This window comes from Truncatella angustata (genome assembly GCF_020726525.1).
Source record: "Truncatella angustata strain MPI-SDFR-AT-0073 chromosome Unknown BKA67scaffold_2, whole genome shotgun sequence".
In the NCBI taxonomy this organism is placed as follows: Eukaryota; Fungi; Ascomycota; class Sordariomycetes; order Amphisphaeriales; family Sporocadaceae; genus Truncatella; species Truncatella angustata.
In genome coordinates this window covers 4,863,598-4,883,292 of record NW_025763382.1, presented here as the reverse complement: position 1 = coordinate 4,883,292, position 19,695 = coordinate 4,863,598, and the positions used below count along the sequence as shown (strand labels likewise).

Below are 19,695 nucleotides of genomic sequence, written 5' to 3'. Positions count from 1 at the left end.
CTTTCTTCGTTTCCATATCCCAGCCCCAATCGAAACGAGAAAAAAAAGTGTCTCCATATGCCTCGTTATAATATAACGTCGCATCTGTTGACACAATGCAAGAGCATCGCAGGTCGAAGTACAATGCCAACCCGAAAAAGAAAAAGGAGAAAAGAAGAGAAAAAGGAAATATCTATGTCTGTATGAGGGTCCAAGTACATGAGTGCAGGCCTCGGGTATCTGGTAGGTGATGTTCTTGATTCACACCAAGAGACAAACATCCAATCCCAGCAAGAAACCCAGAGTAATAAAAATGGTGCATCAACGAGCGGTTTAGTTTACAAAGCAGCCCGGGGAACGATGGGCGCTGGTCGTAAGCTCGTTGATCAAAGAAGGTACATGCGGATGTTGAGATATGTTGAGATGACAAATCATAAAGAAAGTCGTCATGTTCGTAGAAGCCATTTCGGTCATGCGTTGCCAAAGCCAGATAAAAACTGGCATGCTCGATGAAAGTTACCCGTAATGCCGTCGTCTCGTTCATCATACCAGTACAGCGTGACGGCAGGCCGCAAATGGAGATGGATTAGAAGAACTGACCATCTCCAGCACCTTGCTGACCGTTGGTGCCTGGATAGGTGTAGCCCTGGCTCACTCGTGGCGGCTGAGGAGGGGGTACGTTGCCAGAGTTGTTGGGCTGATAGCCGGAATGACCACGACCTCGAGACATGCCATTGCTGTAGTCCATACGGCCTCCGAAGCCACCAGTGCCGTTGCCAGCAGTGTGGCCAGAATTGCGAAGAGAGAGCTGGCCGCCAGAAGGATCGGATGGAGTGTTCTGGCCGCTGCTTCGGTTGGAGCTGCTAGGACCGTCGTAATTTATAATCTTGGCTGAAATGCGACGAGCGTAAGGAGTACCGCGGACATTAGGGATGATAGGACGAATGACATCGATCAACTGGTTGCGGACGGGCGTGCTACAATGGTCCAGGGCGGTCTGCACAACGTAGTTGCCATAATTGTCTCGTAGCAGACGCTCCATCTCACCTGACTCCAGAATCTCACGAACCATCAAGTCCTTGCATTCGTCAGATGCACATCGCAGGCATTTTTCCATGACGTTGGAGCTGAACTTGTGACGTGACAGTCTGCCAATGCTACCCAAGAACTTCTTGACTAGAGGCTCTGTGAAACTTGGCTCATTGAGGTCGATGATATACTGAACCACGTAGTTACCGAAGGGATCTTGAACAAGTCGAGCCGCGTTCTCGGTAATCTGGTTGATGAGTGTGATCTTCTGTTCGCCAGCAGCGTGGTCGATGCATCGCTGCAGGACACAACATCCGTGACGGTGGGTGCCCACGTCAATGCAGTGCTTGCCAACGGCCTCGAAGATGAATTGGTTGTCCTCCGAGGTCAGCTTGTTAAGACACTTCTGGATGACATGATTGCCGTTAAGGTCCTTAATGAGCTCAACAACTTGGTAGCGGAGTGCCTCAATGATAAGCTGAACATGCTCAGGTAGAGTAACGAATTCTATCATCTTCTGAAGAGCACGAGTACCATGCTGGTTGAAAGCGATTCTGGTCATGGAGTCGGCAGCATTGCGGATCAGAACAGTGCGTTCATCATCAGTGCAGTACTCGAGCAACTTCTGGCATAGATAGTTGCCGAAGGGATCCATCATGAGATCCACTACATGGGCGTTTGTCTCCAACCAGATTTGGTGGACTTCGTGAGGAAGGCGATTCTCCAATTGCTTTTGGAGGTATCGGCAACCGTGCTGGTCCTTGCAAAGCTCGAGGATAGTGCCATGGAAGTTGCTGAGAGGGGCACCATTGAAACGGCTCATGGCTACAAAAGTCAGTAAGGTTTCCAGACGAATGATAGAATGGATTTCTTACCTTCATTATCTTGGGCACGGCGCTGCTGAATAACTCGCTGCTGGGAATCGCGAGGCTGGGACTGCTGCTGCTGCTGCTGCTGCTGCTGCTGCTGCTGGGGCTGCTGGGGAGGAGGTTGATACATTGCGCCGTAGCTGGTGAAGTTCGGCTGGTGAGGATAACCGTTAATGTTCAAATTGGGCATACCCTGCACCAGCATATTCATGCCGTAGTTGTTGCCATTAGGGGTGGCAGGGTTGTTAAAGTTGGCATTGCCGTAGTAAGGTGGATAGCCGTTAGCAGAAGAGTTAGAAGGCGACGACACATTGGGAGTGGGAGCTTGCGAAGTCATGCCAGAAGGCCCAAAAGTGGGCGCATTTGCTTGAAGAGCGGAACCGATCGAAGGATATGTAGAGGACTGGGGCATGCCACCCATGTGACCATCATTCGAGAGCTCACGAGTGTGCTTAGGCATGACACCCGGGGGAATGCGACCGATGCTTGCGTTGTGGTTGTGGAAATGCTGCTGAGCATGGGCATTTGTGCTGGCATTAGACGGGTTGGGGGCGCCGGTAGGTTTGTTAGCAGCATGGATGTCGTTGGCAGAGAACGAAGTCTGCAACTTGGGAGGAATTGTCTGAGAGGCAGAAGGGGACTTGATCATGCCGCCATTCTCCGGCCCAACTTCCTTCAAATAGTTGAAATCCAGACCCTGCTGCTTGGTGAGGTCAAGTGAGTGACGGAAGCCAGAGCGCGCTCCGATGCTGTTAGCATCTGAGGATGTGCTGCCATGGCCTGAGACCACGGACTCGGCGGAAGCCAACTGCATCGATTCGAGATTAGAGAGACTCTGCTGAGGTCGGTGAAGCGAAGACATCTTGCCCCAACCGTTGGAAGCTTCAGAGGTAGTAGCAGGAAAGGGTGACACGTCCAAAGCAATAGAAGATGTAGAAAGCTAACGATGACAAGTCAGTATGCTGAAAATTTGACCGACCAGTAACTCGACAGTTGTGGCAGTGGCAATTTGAAAACATGGCAATGGCAAAAACAACGAGTAAGGATTGTGGTTTCTCCACCGGGATAAATTGAATTGTTTGCAAACAATTGTAACATTTATCTTTTGGGTGGCACAATTTTGGAGGGGTACGCTGGATTTGCGGAGGGACATCGATGACCATGTTTGACGGCCGCGAAAACTGGTATGAGCCTGAGCCTGTTCCCCGGCGCTCGCTGACGTTTGTGAAGTTTTTGACGGTACGCAAGGTGAGGCAAAATACCAGCCACTAGGTGAAGCGTTAAGGAATAAAATCAACTTACCCGGTTGGGATTGCTCTTCTGAATGAGCTTGGGGAAACCATCATCACCAGCTTTGTCAAGACCAGCATATGTAGACTCCATTGTAGACTCGTCGTCACGGAACAAGAATCCGGCCGCGTTGGTCTGATCAATGTTGTCGTAAAGAGGATTGCCTCTGCGGGTTACCGGCATAGAATAGCGGTTGAGGCTATATGTGAAATGCAGTTAGTACGATAGTCGTGAACTTTGGGTCCCAAAAAGCTAGGCGACTTGGAGGTTCCTGATGGTAGTGTTGCCAAGATAATGAAGCAGTGACTCGTGTGTGATAGGAATTGTGACAGGACGATGAAGGCCAGATGCCAGGATACTGCAAGGCAAAGGTGAAGTGTAGAAATAGATGGAGGTTGATGGGTGTTGTGCAAGGTGAAAGAAAAGGAAGTGTTTTGAGGTTGAGAGGTGCGATTAAATACTCGTTGTGATTGTCATCTGAAGACAATCCAGAGATTGTCAATTGGAAGGAATGAAAGGTATAATTGATTGTTGAAGCTGTTGGTCTGAAATAGGGATTCAGAAAGGATAGGAGTGCACAGAACCAGTGGATTGTTGCAGATACTGCTCCTTCCTTGCTTTCCTATTTGTGTTGGTGCTGTGATTTGATCGATTTCGTACTTGCCAATGAGACTGCTCATAGTGTTCAGATCGGACGGATGTTGGCATCAAACTTTACTCAAGGACGAGTTGATCTCGACCTCAACGCCGCTGGTTGATCACAAGCTTTCCAGATCTCTCAACTTAAGAGGATATCAATGCTGGGGAATCACTCATTTGCCTTTACGGCTGCGGCAAAGTCTGCAGAGGCTCTCTATGCAGCAGGTATCGAGTCCGCGGATGAGATGCAATGTTTATCGTAAGCCCGTTGGAAGTTCCATTGTGCCTGCTTCGACAGGCAACCAAACAACAATGCCATTGCTGGCAGGCAGCTTCAATCCAAAGGAGCACAACCAAACAGACAATACATGACCCTTGGGAAGGAGATGCTGGATGTAGACACCTGCCCAATTATACATTCTCTTCGTGGCATTAAACATGGGTAGAGACGTATATGGAAGAAATAGAGCAAAGGCGAGCACAGGCCAAAAAAAAAAAAAAAAAAGGGGGGGGACGCATCACTTACGCGTTGCTAGAGCGGTGGCTGGTAGGATCTTGCCGAAGTGCCTCTTCCTTCTCGTCCTCGTCACTGTTTCTGCGGGTTGCTGGTGTTGATCGCGAAGGTAGGTGGTCATCGAACGCGAATGCGCGCGACTGCGAAGGCATGATTCCCGATCGAGGAGATTGTAAGTTGGATCCTGATCTGCCCGGTCGGTTGAACAACCCCGGTGGCGATGTCAAGCTTGATAGAGAATACCGATTCGGCCGCGAGAACATGGTGGGGAATCCGGTGGAAGTCTCCCGATACTCGGGAGGTGTCGTAGGCTCAGACTGGTGACCTGGCAAGCCAAAGACATTGTTCTTGGTAAGCTCAAGCTCCATCTGTCGCATCTCGGCCTCTTCCTGACGTTGTTGGACCTCAAACTTTCTCATTTCGGCCTCGAAGCGTCTCTTTTGCTCCAAAAGGGTCTCATATTCCTGCTTCTTCTTATGCAGCTAATTTTCAAAGTCAGCTCTAGCTCAGCAGATAAAAGTTTCATCACAAGAGCAAGCGCAATCTAGCCACTCGACCGCTCGAGTAGGCAGACGCAGTTGCAGTCGCAATCCAATTGGGGCAAGACGACGGAGGCCCTACCAATTGGGTTTTATATTCAGCCTGCAACAACATCTTGTCAGCGGCAAGTTTCACGGGGAAAAGACAGCTAGCTAATCAAGAGCTCAAGATACTGTCTGAGGCTCGGCGAGGGCGCATGGGATCTGGGAACTTACAGCCGTTGTATACTCCTGCGGGTCTACAGGACGTTGAAGGGAAGTCAATGTCGACAATGTTGGTACACGTCCCGAATCAGTGGTGAAGCGGCGAGGCAAAGTGCCTCGCAGGTCTTGCTGAGGGATTCGATTTCTCGGTGGTGAGACAAGGGAGTTCATTGGCGCCTCAGTCCGGGGCGACTGCTGGGCGCGAAATCGGTAGTCATCCATCTTTTTCCTACTCTTACTGTTGGTACAACACTCGGCGGACAATTTTCGTACAGATTCGAGGAGATCGTCGCCGTTCTATAAACTAGAGTAGAGGAGCACTTGGTTAGCGTGGTGTCGCACATGGGAATCGGGGAACAGGTCAAAAACATGGCAGGGCCAGCGAAAGGTTTCTGTCGGCGACAAATCTACTCTCACTGAAAGCGTTTGTGGGGTAAGAGGACGGCCAGGACCACGCGCGCTGTGTTCCCGTTGTGTCGACTGCTATGGTATCTGGTTCGACACGTATATGGCACAGGGTGGCCGCGCGGGAAGATTGACAATCAACCATGTTTCTTTTTCAGGGGCCTGTCCGGGGACTTGATTGACTGGCATGGCGACGTACTCACTTTGATGCGAACCAACTAGTAGCACATACGCTGCCCTGGAGAGCCAGGAAGCGGCAGCACAACAGGAATTGCAAAATCGTCACAAAAAAGAGTGTGGAGCAGAGGGCGAGGCGCAAGAAGAGAGAAGATCAAGTGTTTCTTTGGGGTTGAGGCAGGAGGAGGTCGAGGCGGCGGCGCCAGTGGAAGACCCCTGTTCGGATTTGTGTGGTCCTGGCCGTGGTCTTGCTGCTCCAGTCTGCAAGTCTGTGTGTATGTGTGTATGTGTGTGTGCGTGTGTGTGTGCAAGGAGAAATGGTGCTAACCTAAGGCTGTTCGTGCTTGGTCCTGGTCCTGGTCCTGGTCCTGGTCCTGATCCAGTATCGGCTGCCACGAGTAACCGAGTGACTATTTATGAATTTAAGTACGCATCCCGTACCATGTAGAATAAAATAAAAACACATGCGCAAAAGTTAAACGCCTGTGGATCTCACTTACGTACATGTCAACTTGCTAGAGAAACTTTCCACCATGACAAGTCTCGCAGAGATCTAACCTAGGGCTACAGAAGTTCATGGTCGCCTCAATCTGCTGCTGGCTGCTGCCGCGGGGCAGTTTAAGTGGCAGATGAATACGTACAAGTACACACTAACCGTAGTAGTACTCACTCTACTTGAACGGCCATGTCAAGTAAACTCTATCGTCATCTAGGGAATCGGTGCCCGTTCTTAAACTGCAAGATTGAAGCCAGAATTTTTTTTGGGATTTATTCCTCAGTTGTTCCCATACTGTTAACAGTCAATCTGCGACCATGCTCAGCGCCATGTTTTCTCCATTTCGAGCTCCGAGAATCAGAAATTTCACGTATACTTCGATGGAGACTGGACCGCCGACAATCCTGAATCAGCCTGGTCCGTTTCCTCACTTCGGTTTTTCTATCGGGGACTCCACATTGTGTGAGCCGGTCTAAAAGCCAACCCCTCAAAAGAAAACCAAAGAGACCTAGGGAGCGGTGAGTGTGGTGACTGACTGGGAACCTCTGGGAGCAGCCGAGAGCCCTGACCGAGCAGCGGACCGTGTTCCCATTGACACTACAGACTAGTGCGGGGGACCTTCGGACGACGATTGTAGAGTCGAGGAACCATCGCCAGAACCGCTTCTTAGTTTTTGCTTCGAACACATTCTCAACAAGTCCAGTATCGTGTGTCAGGTCGGGCGGCTAGTCTCTCTGCTGCAGTAACCTGCAAGGGCGTTCCTGTTGCCAGTGTCTAACTGTAAATGGCTCGCCTGCCGTTATGCGATGAGACCTGACAAAACCCCACACTTTCTATGCACAAACTACGGAGGTATAGAGCCATTGTATATGATTGGCTTTTGGTTGGGTGACCAGCTCGTGGATCCGCATGCATGCCCGCTGGCTTGAAGGGGACCTCTAGTATGTATCTACCTACAGTACACAAATTGAGATGTTGTGTTGTTATTGAGCATAGCTACACGCCGGCATCTACTTGGAAACTTGCCATTTAGAAAACCAGGACGACATATCATCCGTGTGGCAATCAACATCGTTGTGAAGAATTATTCACAATGCCCAGACCAACCGATTATTAATATAACAGTCCGCTTATTCGGCACCACTTGAACACCCTACCGAAAACGTCTGGACAACCCCTCCAGCACGCATGACGCAAGATCAATGATCATTACCCCGCGAAGTCTAGAAGCTATACGTGAAATCTGAAGCACCAACGCCAGCCTTTGCGACATATGTATGGACCTGTCGATTTGCCCGAACCCTTGACTGATGGAGTTTGGCGGAGGACTAGCATCATAGTGCAGCATCAAGAAGTACACACTCATTTTGGACGCTGTTGCGCCCTGACAAATGTATCCAGCCAGCCATTGGCCGTTGACTTTTAACGTCTCAGGGTCCCTCTGCCCTAAGTCAGTCTTGGGCAGATCTAGAAGATGCATGGTAGGAGCCAACCGCTTAGCGCAGATTCTATACTTTAGGGGTGCTAGTTAGCCCTTCTGCATACTGTAAAATGGAAGCGAGGCAACAGAGTCGCCCACGACCAAAACCTGGTTCTGCAACTTGGCCCTCTTATCATCACAACATTTGGTATTTGAATGGACATTCGTGTCATATCGGGTTCACGACTGGTCTTTCTGCAACGTGTATGCTGCGACTGGCTGAGACCTGCAACATTGACAGCCGATCCTACACGTTGTTGAGCATAGTCGCAGAACAACGAATCGGACTTCCTTAGGCTACATCATCGGGACGGCGACAAGGGCTGTTGACTCGTCACGATCCCGTTCTCAACTGCTTGTGCTCACCGACTTTTATTCCGAATCAGAATGAACTATCAGCTGTACTCACCTTGCACCTCTAGAGAGATTACTTCCTACAAGATATCCTACTGGCCAACGTTCCGTTGCATCGAAGACGAAGGCTGTTGGCTGTAGACATGCCACGATGGAATCCTTGTTTTTGATACGCACAATTGTATGCCGGAATCAGGTGTTACGTAGGCCATCTAGGGTACCTTGCCAGTTGCCAGCTTCTCTCATACTATGCGGGACCTGGACAGCAAAATTACAGGCACTATGCACATCATATTCGCTACAAGTCTAGACTTAACTAGTACCGGACACATAATATAGTACATAATCAACCAAAGAAGATCAGGACCCTTATTTGCAATGGATCAGCGTACGGAAAGTAATGAGGGTCAGTCTTGGCCTGTGCGCAAGTATCCACTTCTCACCCCCCTCCTCACCCACTTTTTGTTGTGCTTAAGTCACGCTAAGGCTTTCCCTTGACGTATAACTTTTTGCTTGCATTATTGAATATGTTGTTGTTGCTTTTCTTACAGGTGAGGGGAAGTACCTTGCCAGGTATGGCCATGGTATAGACCTTTTGTACACCTTTATCCATTAAGTTAACCGGGATCGCATTTATATAAAAGAGGCAAAAAGGCTCAAAAGGACAAGATAACACTTTGCAAAGTAATACTTGTAGGTTTATAAAAACAAAAATTTAATACATATAAAGAACGAGAATGATGCATGAAAGTTGGTAGAATCGTTTTTAATGAATGTTCGCATCCAACCCTTGACCACGTGTTCTCGCATTTCAACCGCCTCTAGAATCTGCCTTTCATCGAGGTACCTACTTCTTGCTGCAAGCCAGTTTGCTAGTACTAGTTGTGATGCAACATTCTGTGTATGGACTTCTCCTTACTCATGCACTTGTTACAAGTACTGTATTGCCTCTTTAAAACGCTGGTCTCGCTAGAAATGTTGAATGGATGGATTATAAATGTTCCCTCAAGCTTCATTCAGATGGAAAGAGATAGAGCTGAGCACATGCTACTTATACGCTTTGGGCTATGCACATCTGGTTTATATTGATGTAACATAGTCAATGATGCTTTCGAATTTTTATTCGGCCCTCAAGCGGACAGGATTATACTGGGAACAGACGCTCAATTGACCAGATTATTTGTGTTCAAGCTTTGGAATCACGACTTTCGGTGAAACTGATGTAATGCGAGACGAAAAGGAGGGTGTGCCAGTGCGTGGAGTAATCCAACTTCTGGCAGAGATGTCACAGAGAGGCTCTTTACTCTGTATCTCAACATGGGATCATAACATATGACAGTTTCTAGAGTTGATATAGAAGACTGTTGTAGTGAAGGTCTGGTGTGATGTACTGAAAGGAAGAGCCTGAATCTACTCGGGCATAGGATCGTGAATACGGTGCTCGCATGAGCATGGGATCGCAAGTGTAACGCTCTAAGCGTGAAATAATAGTATAGGTACTGTCAAGTAGTATATAGAAGTCTAAGTCTACAAAAGAGAATATCGGTGTACAGGAAGTGGGCATATATCCACTGGCTAAGTCACATGATCACCACTTCCTGAGTTCGGTGATCCGAGAGCTCGTCGCCTTAGTGTACGGGGTGCTTCCCGTACACTGTAGCCATTTATAGTCATCTATATTGCCACAGATGTTTACGTCCTTATAGTGGAGTCAGCCGAAAATAGCGGTAAGCGCTATAGCTGCCTTGTGCATTCCGGTATTATTATTGTTTCATCCCTTATAGCTTATAGCTAGAAACATGAGGTCTAGTACAGTACTGTAAAAGTGAATCCATTCTCATGTTTTCGAAGCCTTGTAGTCTAAGAGCTAATACCATGAAATCAATTGCTAGCAGACTAGATAGCTAGATGTTTTGTTAGTACCTCATGGAAAGTCACCGTAACCGATCTCTGGTGCTTCTTCAAGCTGATCTGTCGAGGGCCATAAATGTTTTCCCTTTCTTCTCCTAGTCGAGTCTGGTTTTTCTCCAGTATGGGTTGCCTCAGTTGAGTTATCTTCCTATATACATAAACCTTGACTAGCCACGTGCGTACCGGCAGAGATATGTTCTGCGTCCTTATAACAGAGAGTTACATGGTCTCCTTTCGGATCCTTCTGTCGAACACCATTTATACTAGTTGTGTCGTGGATATCGGATCTATGTAGCGGTCACATAATTAACCCAAGTGTAGTTCCTTACTGAGATTGTCATATTGTATGGCAGTGTAAGATGCAAACATTTTTGACTCCTCAGCGGAAACAAACTTAATTGGAGCGGAATAGATGTAGCTGGTGAACTTTACATACCTAATAAGAACCGCTTTTAGATAGATTTGTCTGTCTCGAGCCGTCCGATATGCTAGGACGACCATCTTCTGCAGTCTTTCGGGATCCTTGGGTATCATGCCCTTGTAAAAGTAATATTTGACAACATTAATGGCAGACATACTCATTCAATTCAGTTGATGAATGGTCTATTTTAAAGGTAGTACTTAAAGATAAAGGGATTTGGGTCTGAGAAGAGCCCTTTGATAGTTTATAAGCTCGGTCTTAGCATACCTTATATCCCTGAGCCGGCGCTAGCTTAATGGTATGAAGAGTAGCTGGGCGGCTAGGATATTGATATTGAGCCAATAAGTATATAACCTCTGGATACAATGGCCAATCAAGATCTACACCTCGGTAATATTCTTCTTCGACTGCCATCAAGCTTTAATCAATTATCAGATGAAGAATTATACAATAAGTACGATGCACCAGAGCTAGAGCCAGTAACTCGGTTTGATGGCAAACCATTTCCACAAGGTGTCCCGTTATACGCGATCTCTCCGGTGTGGCTTGGAGAGCCGAGCGAGAGAATCACATTGCCAGAAGCCGAAATTCTGATATCTGATTTTGGCGAAGCCTTTTCGCCCTTACAAGAGGTCAGACACAAGTCTCATTCACCAATAACAATCCGACCCCCCGAAACTCGATTTGAGCCAGACCGGCCTCTTGGCTTTTCAACTGACATTTGGACCCTTGCGTGCCATTTGGTCAATAAGCGGCCAAAGTTCATTGTTTGAAGGTACAATTGCTACAGAAGATGACATTACTTGTGAGCAGGTCGACGCTCTTGGCATTTTACCCTCTGAATGGTGGAGAAAATGGGATGCGGGCCAGCATTGGTACACTGAAGCCAGCAAGCCAATAAGAAATCACACTGTTCGGTCCTAGGAACATCGTTTTGAGGACAGCATATAGAAACCAAGGCGAGACGAAGGTATAGAAGCATTTGACCCGGAAGAGCAACGTGCCATATCTGCAGTGTTACGACACATGCTCTCTTTAGGCCTGAGGACCGTCCAACGGTCAAAGGAGTTCTTAATTCTGACTGGATGGTGCGATGGGCCATTCCATCAATCCTAAAAGTCAGAGAATGACATTGGTTTTCACTGTAGAGCATCGGAAAGCAACACAACTTCACGGATTAGAGGCCCACAACTCGTTGTCATTTGGGTTGTATTGGTATATTCTTTATCAGTTTAATCATCAGGACTTGAGATATCTAGTATGATGGACATTTTCGTGAACCTGCCACCGTACGGATGTTGGCTTGTTTATCTTGTTACACTGTTGTTTGTCCCGCTCGGTGTCAACCACTATGCATGGGGTTCCCAGCTAATGTGCTTATGCATTATGCTAATGTTTCCCAGCCGTAAATCAAAGAGCCGTGTTGCCCTGACGGCTTACAATCAGATTAGCGGCGCCGTATTTTATTATTTTGTTTTTAATATTTCACCTATCCTAAATCCTTTTGACCAGTTAGTTGCCCGAGTCTACCAGGGGTACTAAAGGATATTTCAGAACGGTTTTTTTGTCGTTAAAAAAAAAGTAATATAGTTATTACCTCATGCTATAAAAATATCACCCGTTTTAACATCGTTTGGGTACTAAAGGTGGAAGTCGTATGGATTTATGGCTGGAGGGACAGTGTGTGTGTACCTACCCAACCATGTTTGTTGTGTACCTTATGTACAAGTGCTACATATAGAACAGCAGCCATGCGCTACATGTGATCGGAATTCCGCTGCCTATTCATTTTTCGAGCAGCGTAGTATGCATATATTTTTTAACCCAATTTTTGAAGTGGCTCGCGGTGTTGGGTTTCCTGGGCTTTTTGTTAGCGGGTTTGTTGGCATCACAGACACGCTGAACCAAACCAAACCATTTGTTTTCTAGGCTTTTACGTCCTTGCATTGACCTCCTCCATTATCATCCAGGCATTAAAACATCATCAGGCGACTTTCAAAGCCGTTAGTCGGGGTCTGGACGCCCGCAGAAGAAATACAACAAGTCCCAGCCAGGTGGAAGTCAGGGATGGCACGGAGTTCAACTTTTGACGGCGGCTGGACTGGGCGCAGGCGGCGTTGCAGGTTGCAACAACAGAGCCTCTACTATAAGAAGAGGCAGGTTAGATCTAGTACTTGTGATCCATTAAGCAGTCGTTTGTTTGATGTCATACCTAATCCTGTACCACAAGAAATGATACTTATCTATGAAGGAGCGACGAACATAAAACTGAGGCACAATCAAGCTCTTCACCTTCACTAATGCGTTTGCTTACAGAGAAAGAAATGTCGTACCTAGAAGCATATTAATGAGAGTCAGAGTTGCGTGGTGCCTTGCGTTGGATATAGCCAGTCAGTTGCCAGTTGCGGATCCATAGAGAACTACGCACCCTTGTTCAAAAAACTACTTGGCAGCAGCCCGTGTCAACTCGGTATAATAAATTCGGGGATCACAATTGAAAGGTTAAACTTTAATCCGTTTGCCCCAAGTAAGTTTAGTTAATCGCTGTTATCAGCTGCAGCTGGCGGTGCTTTGCCACCTGTTGGCGTAGCTTGGTGGGGGACGTGCCGGACTTTTTCTAAGGCGGGCTCAGAGTCATCAGAGAAGCCTTTTGCTGTGGCCAAACGGACATGAAGTTTCGACTTGCCGACAAACATCAAGATGGCGGTGATCGATGACGGATTTGAGGCTCTCCTGGAGCCTTTCTACAATGGCAAGAAGCTGACTGACCCTATTTCGACCGTAGGCGACAAGTTTCAGCTTCTACCAGCTTTCCTGAAGGTCAAAGGTACAGTCATCTGGCAGCCAGACGGCGCCTTCCACGATTAGCCCAATCTCAAGATATGGCTAACTAGTTTTGCAGGTCTCGTGAAGCAGTATGTCCTGCTTGCGCCCATAGTAGCTTCTGAGAATAACTAATAATTATTTACAGGCATACCGACTCGTATAACTTCTTTGTTGACCATGAAATCAAGGAGATTCTAAAGGCCAACCGAACTGTTCGGAGCGATGTCACCGGATCGTTCTTCATCGAATTTCTGGACATTCGGGTCGAGAAACCAGATCGTCAGGATTTCAATGAATTTCGAGTGGCCAATGAAATCACACCCCAGGAGTGTCGCCTCAGAGATATGACCTACTCTGCCAAGATCCTCGTTGATATTGCATACCCACGAGAAAAGGTCAGAGTAGTCCGCAGGAATGTCGAATTAGCTCGCATACCTGTCATGCTTCGCAGTAACAAGTGCCGATTGTATGGCGCCAACAATGATCAGATGGCGCAAATGGGCGAATGCCCTTTGGACCCCGGAGGCTACTTCATCGTTGGCGGTACAGAAAAGGTCATCCTGGTCCAGGAGCAGCTGAGCAAAAACCGTATTATTGTCGAGGCAGACGATAAGAACCACGTCATATCTGCATCTGTCACCAGTTCTACGCATGAACGTAAATCAAAGACTTATGTCATGATGAAGAAGGATCGCCTCCAATTGGTACACAACGTTCTGACAGAACCCATACCCATTGTCATTGTCATGAAGGCACTTGGCGGATTGTCAGACTTCGAGATCATGCAGCTCGTAGCAGGTACGGATGGCAGATTCCAAGATGATTTCGTGGTCAATTTCGAGGAGGCAGCCAAGGAGGGCGTTTTTACACAACATCAAGCCCTGGATCATATCGGCGCACGCGTCAAGATGGGTGGTCGAGCTAAGCCTGGCGGGTCAAGCTTTCCTCAACCACGTCGTAGTAACGTTGAGGAAGGCTTGGATGCGCTTGCAAATATCATCATTGCACATATCCCTGTTGAAGGTCTCGATTTCTTCCCCAAGGCCATGTATGTTGCCCTCATGACACGGCGTGTGCTAATGGCTCACTACGACCCCAAACTTGTCGATGATCGCGATTTCGTCGGCAACAAGCGACTAGAGTTAGCTGGTCAGCTACTCTCTCTGCTATTCGAGGATCTTTTCAAGAACTATCTGACACAGCTCAAGTTTGCTTGCGACAATACTTTGAAACGAAATCATCGTGCAGCCTTCGACCCATTAGTTAATATTGGTACACTCGGAAGGACTATTACAGATGGCATGAATCGTGCTATCCAAACGGGAAACTGGAGTGTCAAGCGATTCAAGATGGAGAGAGCTGGTGTGACTCATGTTCTGAGTCGTCTAAGCTATATTGCCGCCTTGGGTATGATGACCCGTATCAGCAGTCAGTTCGAGAAAACCCGAAAGGTTTCTGGACCGCGTGCACTTCAACCTTCACAGTGGGGTATGTTGTGCCCTTCTGATACTCCCGAGGGTGAAGCTTGCGGTCTTGTCAAGAACCTTGCGCTCATGACGCACATCACAACAAACGTTGATGAAGAGCCTGTCAAGAGATGGATCTACACCTTAGACTCTGGTGTTGAGCCTCTAAGATGCTTCTCAGGAGCGGAAATTCACAAGCCTGGTGCATACATCATACACATCAACGGTACACCCTTTGCCTTGACAAGGTTCCCCAAACGCTTCGCAGCTAAATTTAGAACGATGCGCCGTCGGGGTTGGGTCTCGCCCTTCGTCAGTATAAACGTCAACACGCATCTTTCTGCCGTGCACATTGCAACGGATGAGGGTCGTATTTGCCGGCCTTACATCATAGTCAAGAACGGAGAAGCGAAAATCAAAGCAGAACATCTCAGAATGCTGCAGGCTGGAAAAGCTACATTCGACGACTTCTTGACTCGCGGTATTGTTGAATACCTAGATGTTAACGAGGAGAACGATTGCTTGGTTGCCCTGACGGAAAAAGAAATAACAAAGGCATCCACGCATGTTGAGATCGAACCATTCACCATTCTTGGAGCAGTCGCAGGTCTCATTCCATTTCCTCACCACAACCAATCTCCGCGAAACACCTATCAATGCGCTATGGGTAAGCAAGCAGTTGGAGCTATTGCCTACAATCAATTCAACCGCATCGATACATTGCTGTACACACTGGTGTACCCACAACGGCCCATGGTTATCAGCAAAACGATTCAGCTTATCCGATATGATAAACTGCCTGCCGGTCAAAATGCTACAGTCGTTGTCATGTCTTACTCAGGATATGATATTGAAGATGCTTTAGTGCTTAACAAAGCATCATTGGACCGTGGCTTTGGACGGTCGCAAGCTTTTAGGAAGTATACCGCAGAGCTGAATAAGTATGCGAACGGGTCTCGCGACAGAATTGGCGACCGTGACTTCAACCTTGTTAACGACAAGCATGAAGCTTTGACCAGTGACGGACTTGCAGACGTTGGGTGGAAATTGAAGAGCGGCAATGTCCTCATCAAAAAGGAAAGCCCTGTCGATACAACTCCAGGCATCGGCAACGAAAGGAAATCTGATGAGTATCGAGAGTGCCCTGTGTCGTTCAAGCTTTATGATGGTGCCATCGTCGATACAGTCATGGTTACTCAGACACCTTATGAGACACAACTGATCAAAGTCAAGACAAGGCAAACGCGACGTCCAGAACTGGGTGACAAGTTCTCTTCGCGGCACGGTCAGAAGGGTGTCGTCGGCATCATTGTTGAGCAGGAAGACATGCCTTTCTCTGACAAGGGCTTGTGTCCAGATATCATCATGAACCCTCACGGTTTCCCGTCTCGTATGACAGTCGGCAAGCTCCTCGAGTGTCTTACTGGCAAAGCCTCTATTGTTCAAGGTCGGAAAGATTTTGGCTTTGGAGATGCCTTCCGTTCTCATCCTCTGGAGGAAATGAGCAGAAACCTGGTAGATGCCGGATTCTCTTGGGAAGGCAAAGACTACTTCACTTCAGGCATTACAGGCGAGCCGTTGCAAGCATATATCTTTAACGGTCCCATTTTCTACCAGCGTCTGAAGCACATGGTACAAGACAAAATGCATTCACGTTCTAGGGGTCCTCGAGCGATATTGACGCGACAACCGACAGAAGGTCGTTCAAGAGATGGTGGTCTACGCTTGGGAGAAATGGAGCGTGATTGCCTAATCGCTTACGGTGCTTCACAGCTTTTGCTGGAGCGACTGATGATCAGCTCTGACGGCACGGATGTCGATATCTGTCAAAAGTGTGGTTTGTTTGGTTACAAAGGCTACTGCAGCACCTGCCGTACAAGTCGAGAGGTGGCCAAGATGACAATGCCGTATGCCGCGAAGCTCTTGGTGCAAGAACTAATCAGCATGAATGTCGGCGTCAGACTGCAGCTGGAAGATGAGTTTCCTCATCCTAAGTAAGCAGGATAACCCCCACCAAATCTACGTAGTATAAATTGGGAGTAAAGCAGGTCTTTGTACATATATGTACATTTTGCATGGATAGGCGTTGTTTTGAAGTTGCATTTTCGTGAGCGAAAGAAAAGCACGGCATACGTTTAGTGAGGTCTTGGGAAGGTAAATAGATGGCCTAGATATTGCGACCTGTGAAACGCATTATTCATTTTCTTCTTCTCTTCTTTTCTTCTTTCTCTCTCCTCCGTCCATTCCCCACATCAAAAGAACTACATGCCATCTCTGCGGCACTTAGTCTGGGCGATTGAAAATTGCAAGTCCCATGATGGTGTTAGAGATAGGTGCTGGATTTGACCATGTAAGAACAAACCCAAGCAAATGTACAATGCCGATAGTATCAGCATCAACCCCAGAACTTACTCATAGCCATACTAGGAGCAATGGCATGAGCCATGACCACAAGCTTTCTCAACGTCGTCGCCTCCGTATCTCAGCTTACGTGGGCTTGTTCTCGTGGCAAAGGCCTGCCATTCTCAAACTTGTTCGGCTATGTGAGTAGACAAATTTCACTTGGCCGATTTGTATTATACCGCGCGAGGCTGAGTCGGCTTGATAAGGTGAATTCCTACCTAAAGTCTCGCTAAATGCTATCATATTGATCATCGCTTGCGTGGCGCTGCTTGCTTTAATCAGCATGGGAAGCTCGACCGCTTTCAACGCGTTGATATCGCTTCCGGCTCTAGCGCTTTACATTCCGTACTTTCTACCGATATTCTTTTTGTTCCTACGGCGAATCTCGCAGTTAAAGTCTTTAATTTATGAACGTTTCGGTCTGGGAGCATGGAAAGTTCCTCTAAACATATTCGCCTTGTGCTATATCGCATTCATCGTCGCCTGAATGCCACTTCCATGGGTACTTCCAATATATGCAAATATTATGAACTATGCGGGCCCTTTGGTCGGAGCGATCATCGTTGGTGCTTTGGTAGATTGAAGTATCTCAGGGAGAAAGAGGTTCGTGGTATCTCTAGTGGAGGATGTGCCTGACCTTGAGTTATGACGCGCACTCGATTATCATTCGCCCCAAGTACACCCCATCGCTTGAGATCTGTGTGGTGCTCAACAAAGCGTGGTGCAAGAGTATCAACAAATTCTAGAACCAACATAGAAGCTTCGGTTGATAATTTCTCTCGGAAGAGTTGGGAATGATGATAAATACGATCTGACGAAGAACATATAAGAACCCCCTAGATCTCTTTCAGTGCAAATATGTGCATTAAACGAACCCAAACATAATGTTCACTCCACTTTCGTCCGGTATCTCGAAGACTGAGAAAATTTAAGGGTATCCACTGTGTATTACCTAGCTCAACTCATGGAACTGACCCCGATGATTCGCGTTCGGCCCCTGCGTGCCCACTGCATCGCCACCCGCTTCATATACGGTAGATGGGACATTCGGGCTCTGTGTCTGATAAGTATTACCAGTGTGCTGCGGCTGGAAGGAATTCATTGTCGACGTTGGGCTCGACGGCTGTAAGCTATACCGAGGATCTGTAGCCTGAGACATCGGACTGCTTGGCTGGACGGGAGCGTGCCCGACAGCGTAGGGTTCCACGGGCTTCTCTTGATTGGGGAAGTACCCAGCACCCTGCGGCTGCTGATATCCCTGCGGTGACGGATACTGCTGTTGAGGGTATGGAGGATTGTAGACAGACTGGTGGCCAGCAGCCGCCGCACCGGGGCCGGGGGAAGGAGCTCCCGGTGTAGGGTATTGCTGCGCTGGGGGGTAGCCAGCAGCAGAAGCAGCGGCAGCCTTGTTCCTCCTATTACGTCGCGAGATCAACCAAATTCCGAGGCCAATTAACGCCAACACGGCAACACCCCCAACAACTCCTCCAACAATGGCGCCGATAGGGGCAGATGATCCCCCACCGCTGCCACCACTACTGCTGCTTCCGCTGGAGGAGCTGCTGCCACCAGAAGAATCGCTGGATGAGCCTCCCAACGACCCAGTATCTGAAGTTGCTGTGCCGCTGCTCGCTGACCTCGTTGCTGAGCCAGATGCTCTGGCACTGGTAATTCGTGACGAAGAACTGTCGGTCAAGGTGATGACAAGCTCGGAGTAAGATCTGCTGTCGGTCTCACCAGAATACGTGGTTAAGACGTCCATGACAGTAGAATAGCTGAGGGAATGGCAAAAGTAGTCGGTAATACTATTGAGGAATCGAACCGTTCCGCAATAGGGGGCAGAAGAAGCTGTGCTGTAGAATTTTCGGATCAACTGATGACTCTGCAAGTTATGTCGAGAAGGGTCAACGTACCATTTTGCTGTGTATATGTCGTTCATACACGCTGCATTACAGATTCCGGCATCCACCTGCTCTGCATCTCTGCAATCCGTTATGAAATCGCAGCCGGAAGCTCCACAGCAAGCGACCGCTCCGAGACCAGCAGTAGTCAACAAAGCACAGTACCCAGTGGTGACCTGGCACGTGTAAGCGGCACCTAGAGAAGGGTCAGTCGGAAGGCTTATATAGAGCGGAGCTATAATAGAATTTACGTACCAAATGATCCACTGACATAACCGCAAGTGTTATCTGGTCCTACAAGAACGGTTTGTGCCTCTGCTCTCCTCAAGAGTTCACGCACGGCAGATGGATTGGGCGGCGTTGTTACTTCTGCTTTCTGAATGGTTTGATGCGGTATCGACACATCCGTTGGTTGTGCTACAGTTGACTCAAAGGCCACTGCTTGGACAACCACGCCGAAAGCGGCGGTAAGGAATAAAAGTGCCATCAGAAACCTTGTATAAAAAACTTGCTTCAACTTTGAGTAGAACCTCAATAGGAGGGATGTCAAAGTAGTAGGAATGACACCAATGGCAAGGCCCGTTTGAGGCTTCAGAGATGTAGTTGGGGCCGCAGGAAGGAGCAAAAGTCAAAGAGAGTCAACGTACCCGGAACATTCGACCTACAGAAGTTTTATGTAAAATGGTCTGGCACGGCCATGGGAAACTGGCCCACCACATCCCTACAATCTTCCGTAAAAGCCGTTACATACCGCAAGGCACACTATCCAGGTTCAGTCATTGCAGAGCCAAT

The 19,695-nt window shown here is 48.0% G+C and overlaps 7 protein-coding genes across 7 annotated transcripts; 4 read left to right on the top strand and 3 right to left on the bottom strand.

The window, feature by feature from the left end:
- Positions 1 to 565: 565 nt before the first annotated feature.
- BKA67DRAFT_655937 (armadillo-type protein) lies at positions 566 to 5,285 on the bottom strand (the record flags this gene model as incomplete). The annotated part of the gene is made up of 5 exons (XM_046106853.1): positions 566 to 1,833; positions 1,884 to 2,817; positions 3,180 to 3,366; positions 4,333 to 4,802; positions 5,076 to 5,285. 5 exons carry the CDS (start codon positions 5,283 to 5,285, stop codon positions 566 to 568), a joined length of 3,069 nt encoding a protein of 1,022 aa, XP_045961925.1.
- Positions 5,286 to 9,899: 4,614 nt separating this feature from the next.
- On the bottom strand, positions 9,900 to 10,462 carry BKA67DRAFT_532883 (uncharacterized protein; the record flags this gene model as incomplete). Its single annotated transcript, XM_046099606.1, has 3 exons — positions 9,900 to 9,991; positions 10,070 to 10,173; positions 10,323 to 10,462. 3 exons carry the CDS (start codon positions 10,460 to 10,462, stop codon positions 9,900 to 9,902), a joined length of 336 nt encoding a protein of 111 aa, XP_045961924.1.
- Positions 10,463 to 10,672: 210 nt separating this feature from the next.
- BKA67DRAFT_532882 (uncharacterized protein) lies at positions 10,673 to 11,080 on the top strand (the record flags this gene model as incomplete). Its single annotated transcript, XM_046099605.1, has 1 exon — positions 10,673 to 11,080. One exon carries the CDS (start codon positions 10,673 to 10,675, stop codon positions 11,078 to 11,080), a length of 408 nt encoding a protein of 135 aa, XP_045961923.1.
- A 433-nt stretch (positions 11,081 to 11,513) lies between these two features.
- BKA67DRAFT_556065 (uncharacterized protein) lies at positions 11,514 to 12,025 on the top strand. The gene has a single exon (XM_046102130.1). It carries the CDS (start codon positions 11,568 to 11,570, stop codon positions 11,847 to 11,849), a length of 282 nt encoding a protein of 93 aa, XP_045961922.1. The 5' UTR covers positions 11,514 to 11,567; the 3' UTR covers positions 11,850 to 12,025.
- A 982-nt stretch (positions 12,026 to 13,007) lies between these two features.
- BKA67DRAFT_532881 (DNA-directed RNA polymerase III subunit RPC2) lies at positions 13,008 to 16,597 on the top strand (the record flags this gene model as incomplete). The annotated part of the gene is made up of 3 exons (XM_046099604.1): positions 13,008 to 13,134; positions 13,210 to 13,222; positions 13,279 to 16,597. 3 exons carry the CDS (start codon positions 13,008 to 13,010, stop codon positions 16,595 to 16,597), a joined length of 3,459 nt encoding a protein of 1,152 aa, XP_045961921.1.
- Positions 16,598 to 16,922: 325 nt separating this feature from the next.
- Positions 16,923 to 17,333, top strand: BKA67DRAFT_195478 (uncharacterized protein). The gene is made up of 2 exons (XM_046095384.1): positions 16,923 to 16,949; positions 17,018 to 17,333. Exon 2 carries the CDS (start codon positions 17,044 to 17,046, stop codon positions 17,233 to 17,235), a length of 192 nt encoding a protein of 63 aa, XP_045961920.1. The 5' UTR covers positions 16,923 to 16,949; positions 17,018 to 17,043; the 3' UTR covers positions 17,236 to 17,333.
- A 463-nt stretch (positions 17,334 to 17,796) lies between these two features.
- On the bottom strand, positions 17,797 to 19,527 carry BKA67DRAFT_195378 (uncharacterized protein). Its single transcript, XM_046095382.1, has 3 exons — positions 19,159 to 19,527; positions 18,916 to 19,099; positions 17,797 to 18,855 (listed from the first exon to the last, which is right to left on the bottom strand). The coding sequence occupies exons 1-3, from the start codon at positions 19,388 to 19,390 to the stop codon at positions 17,955 to 17,957; spliced, it is 1,317 nt and encodes a 438-aa protein (XP_045961919.1). The 5' UTR covers positions 19,391 to 19,527; the 3' UTR covers positions 17,797 to 17,954.
- Positions 19,528 to 19,695: the final 168 nt, after the last annotated feature.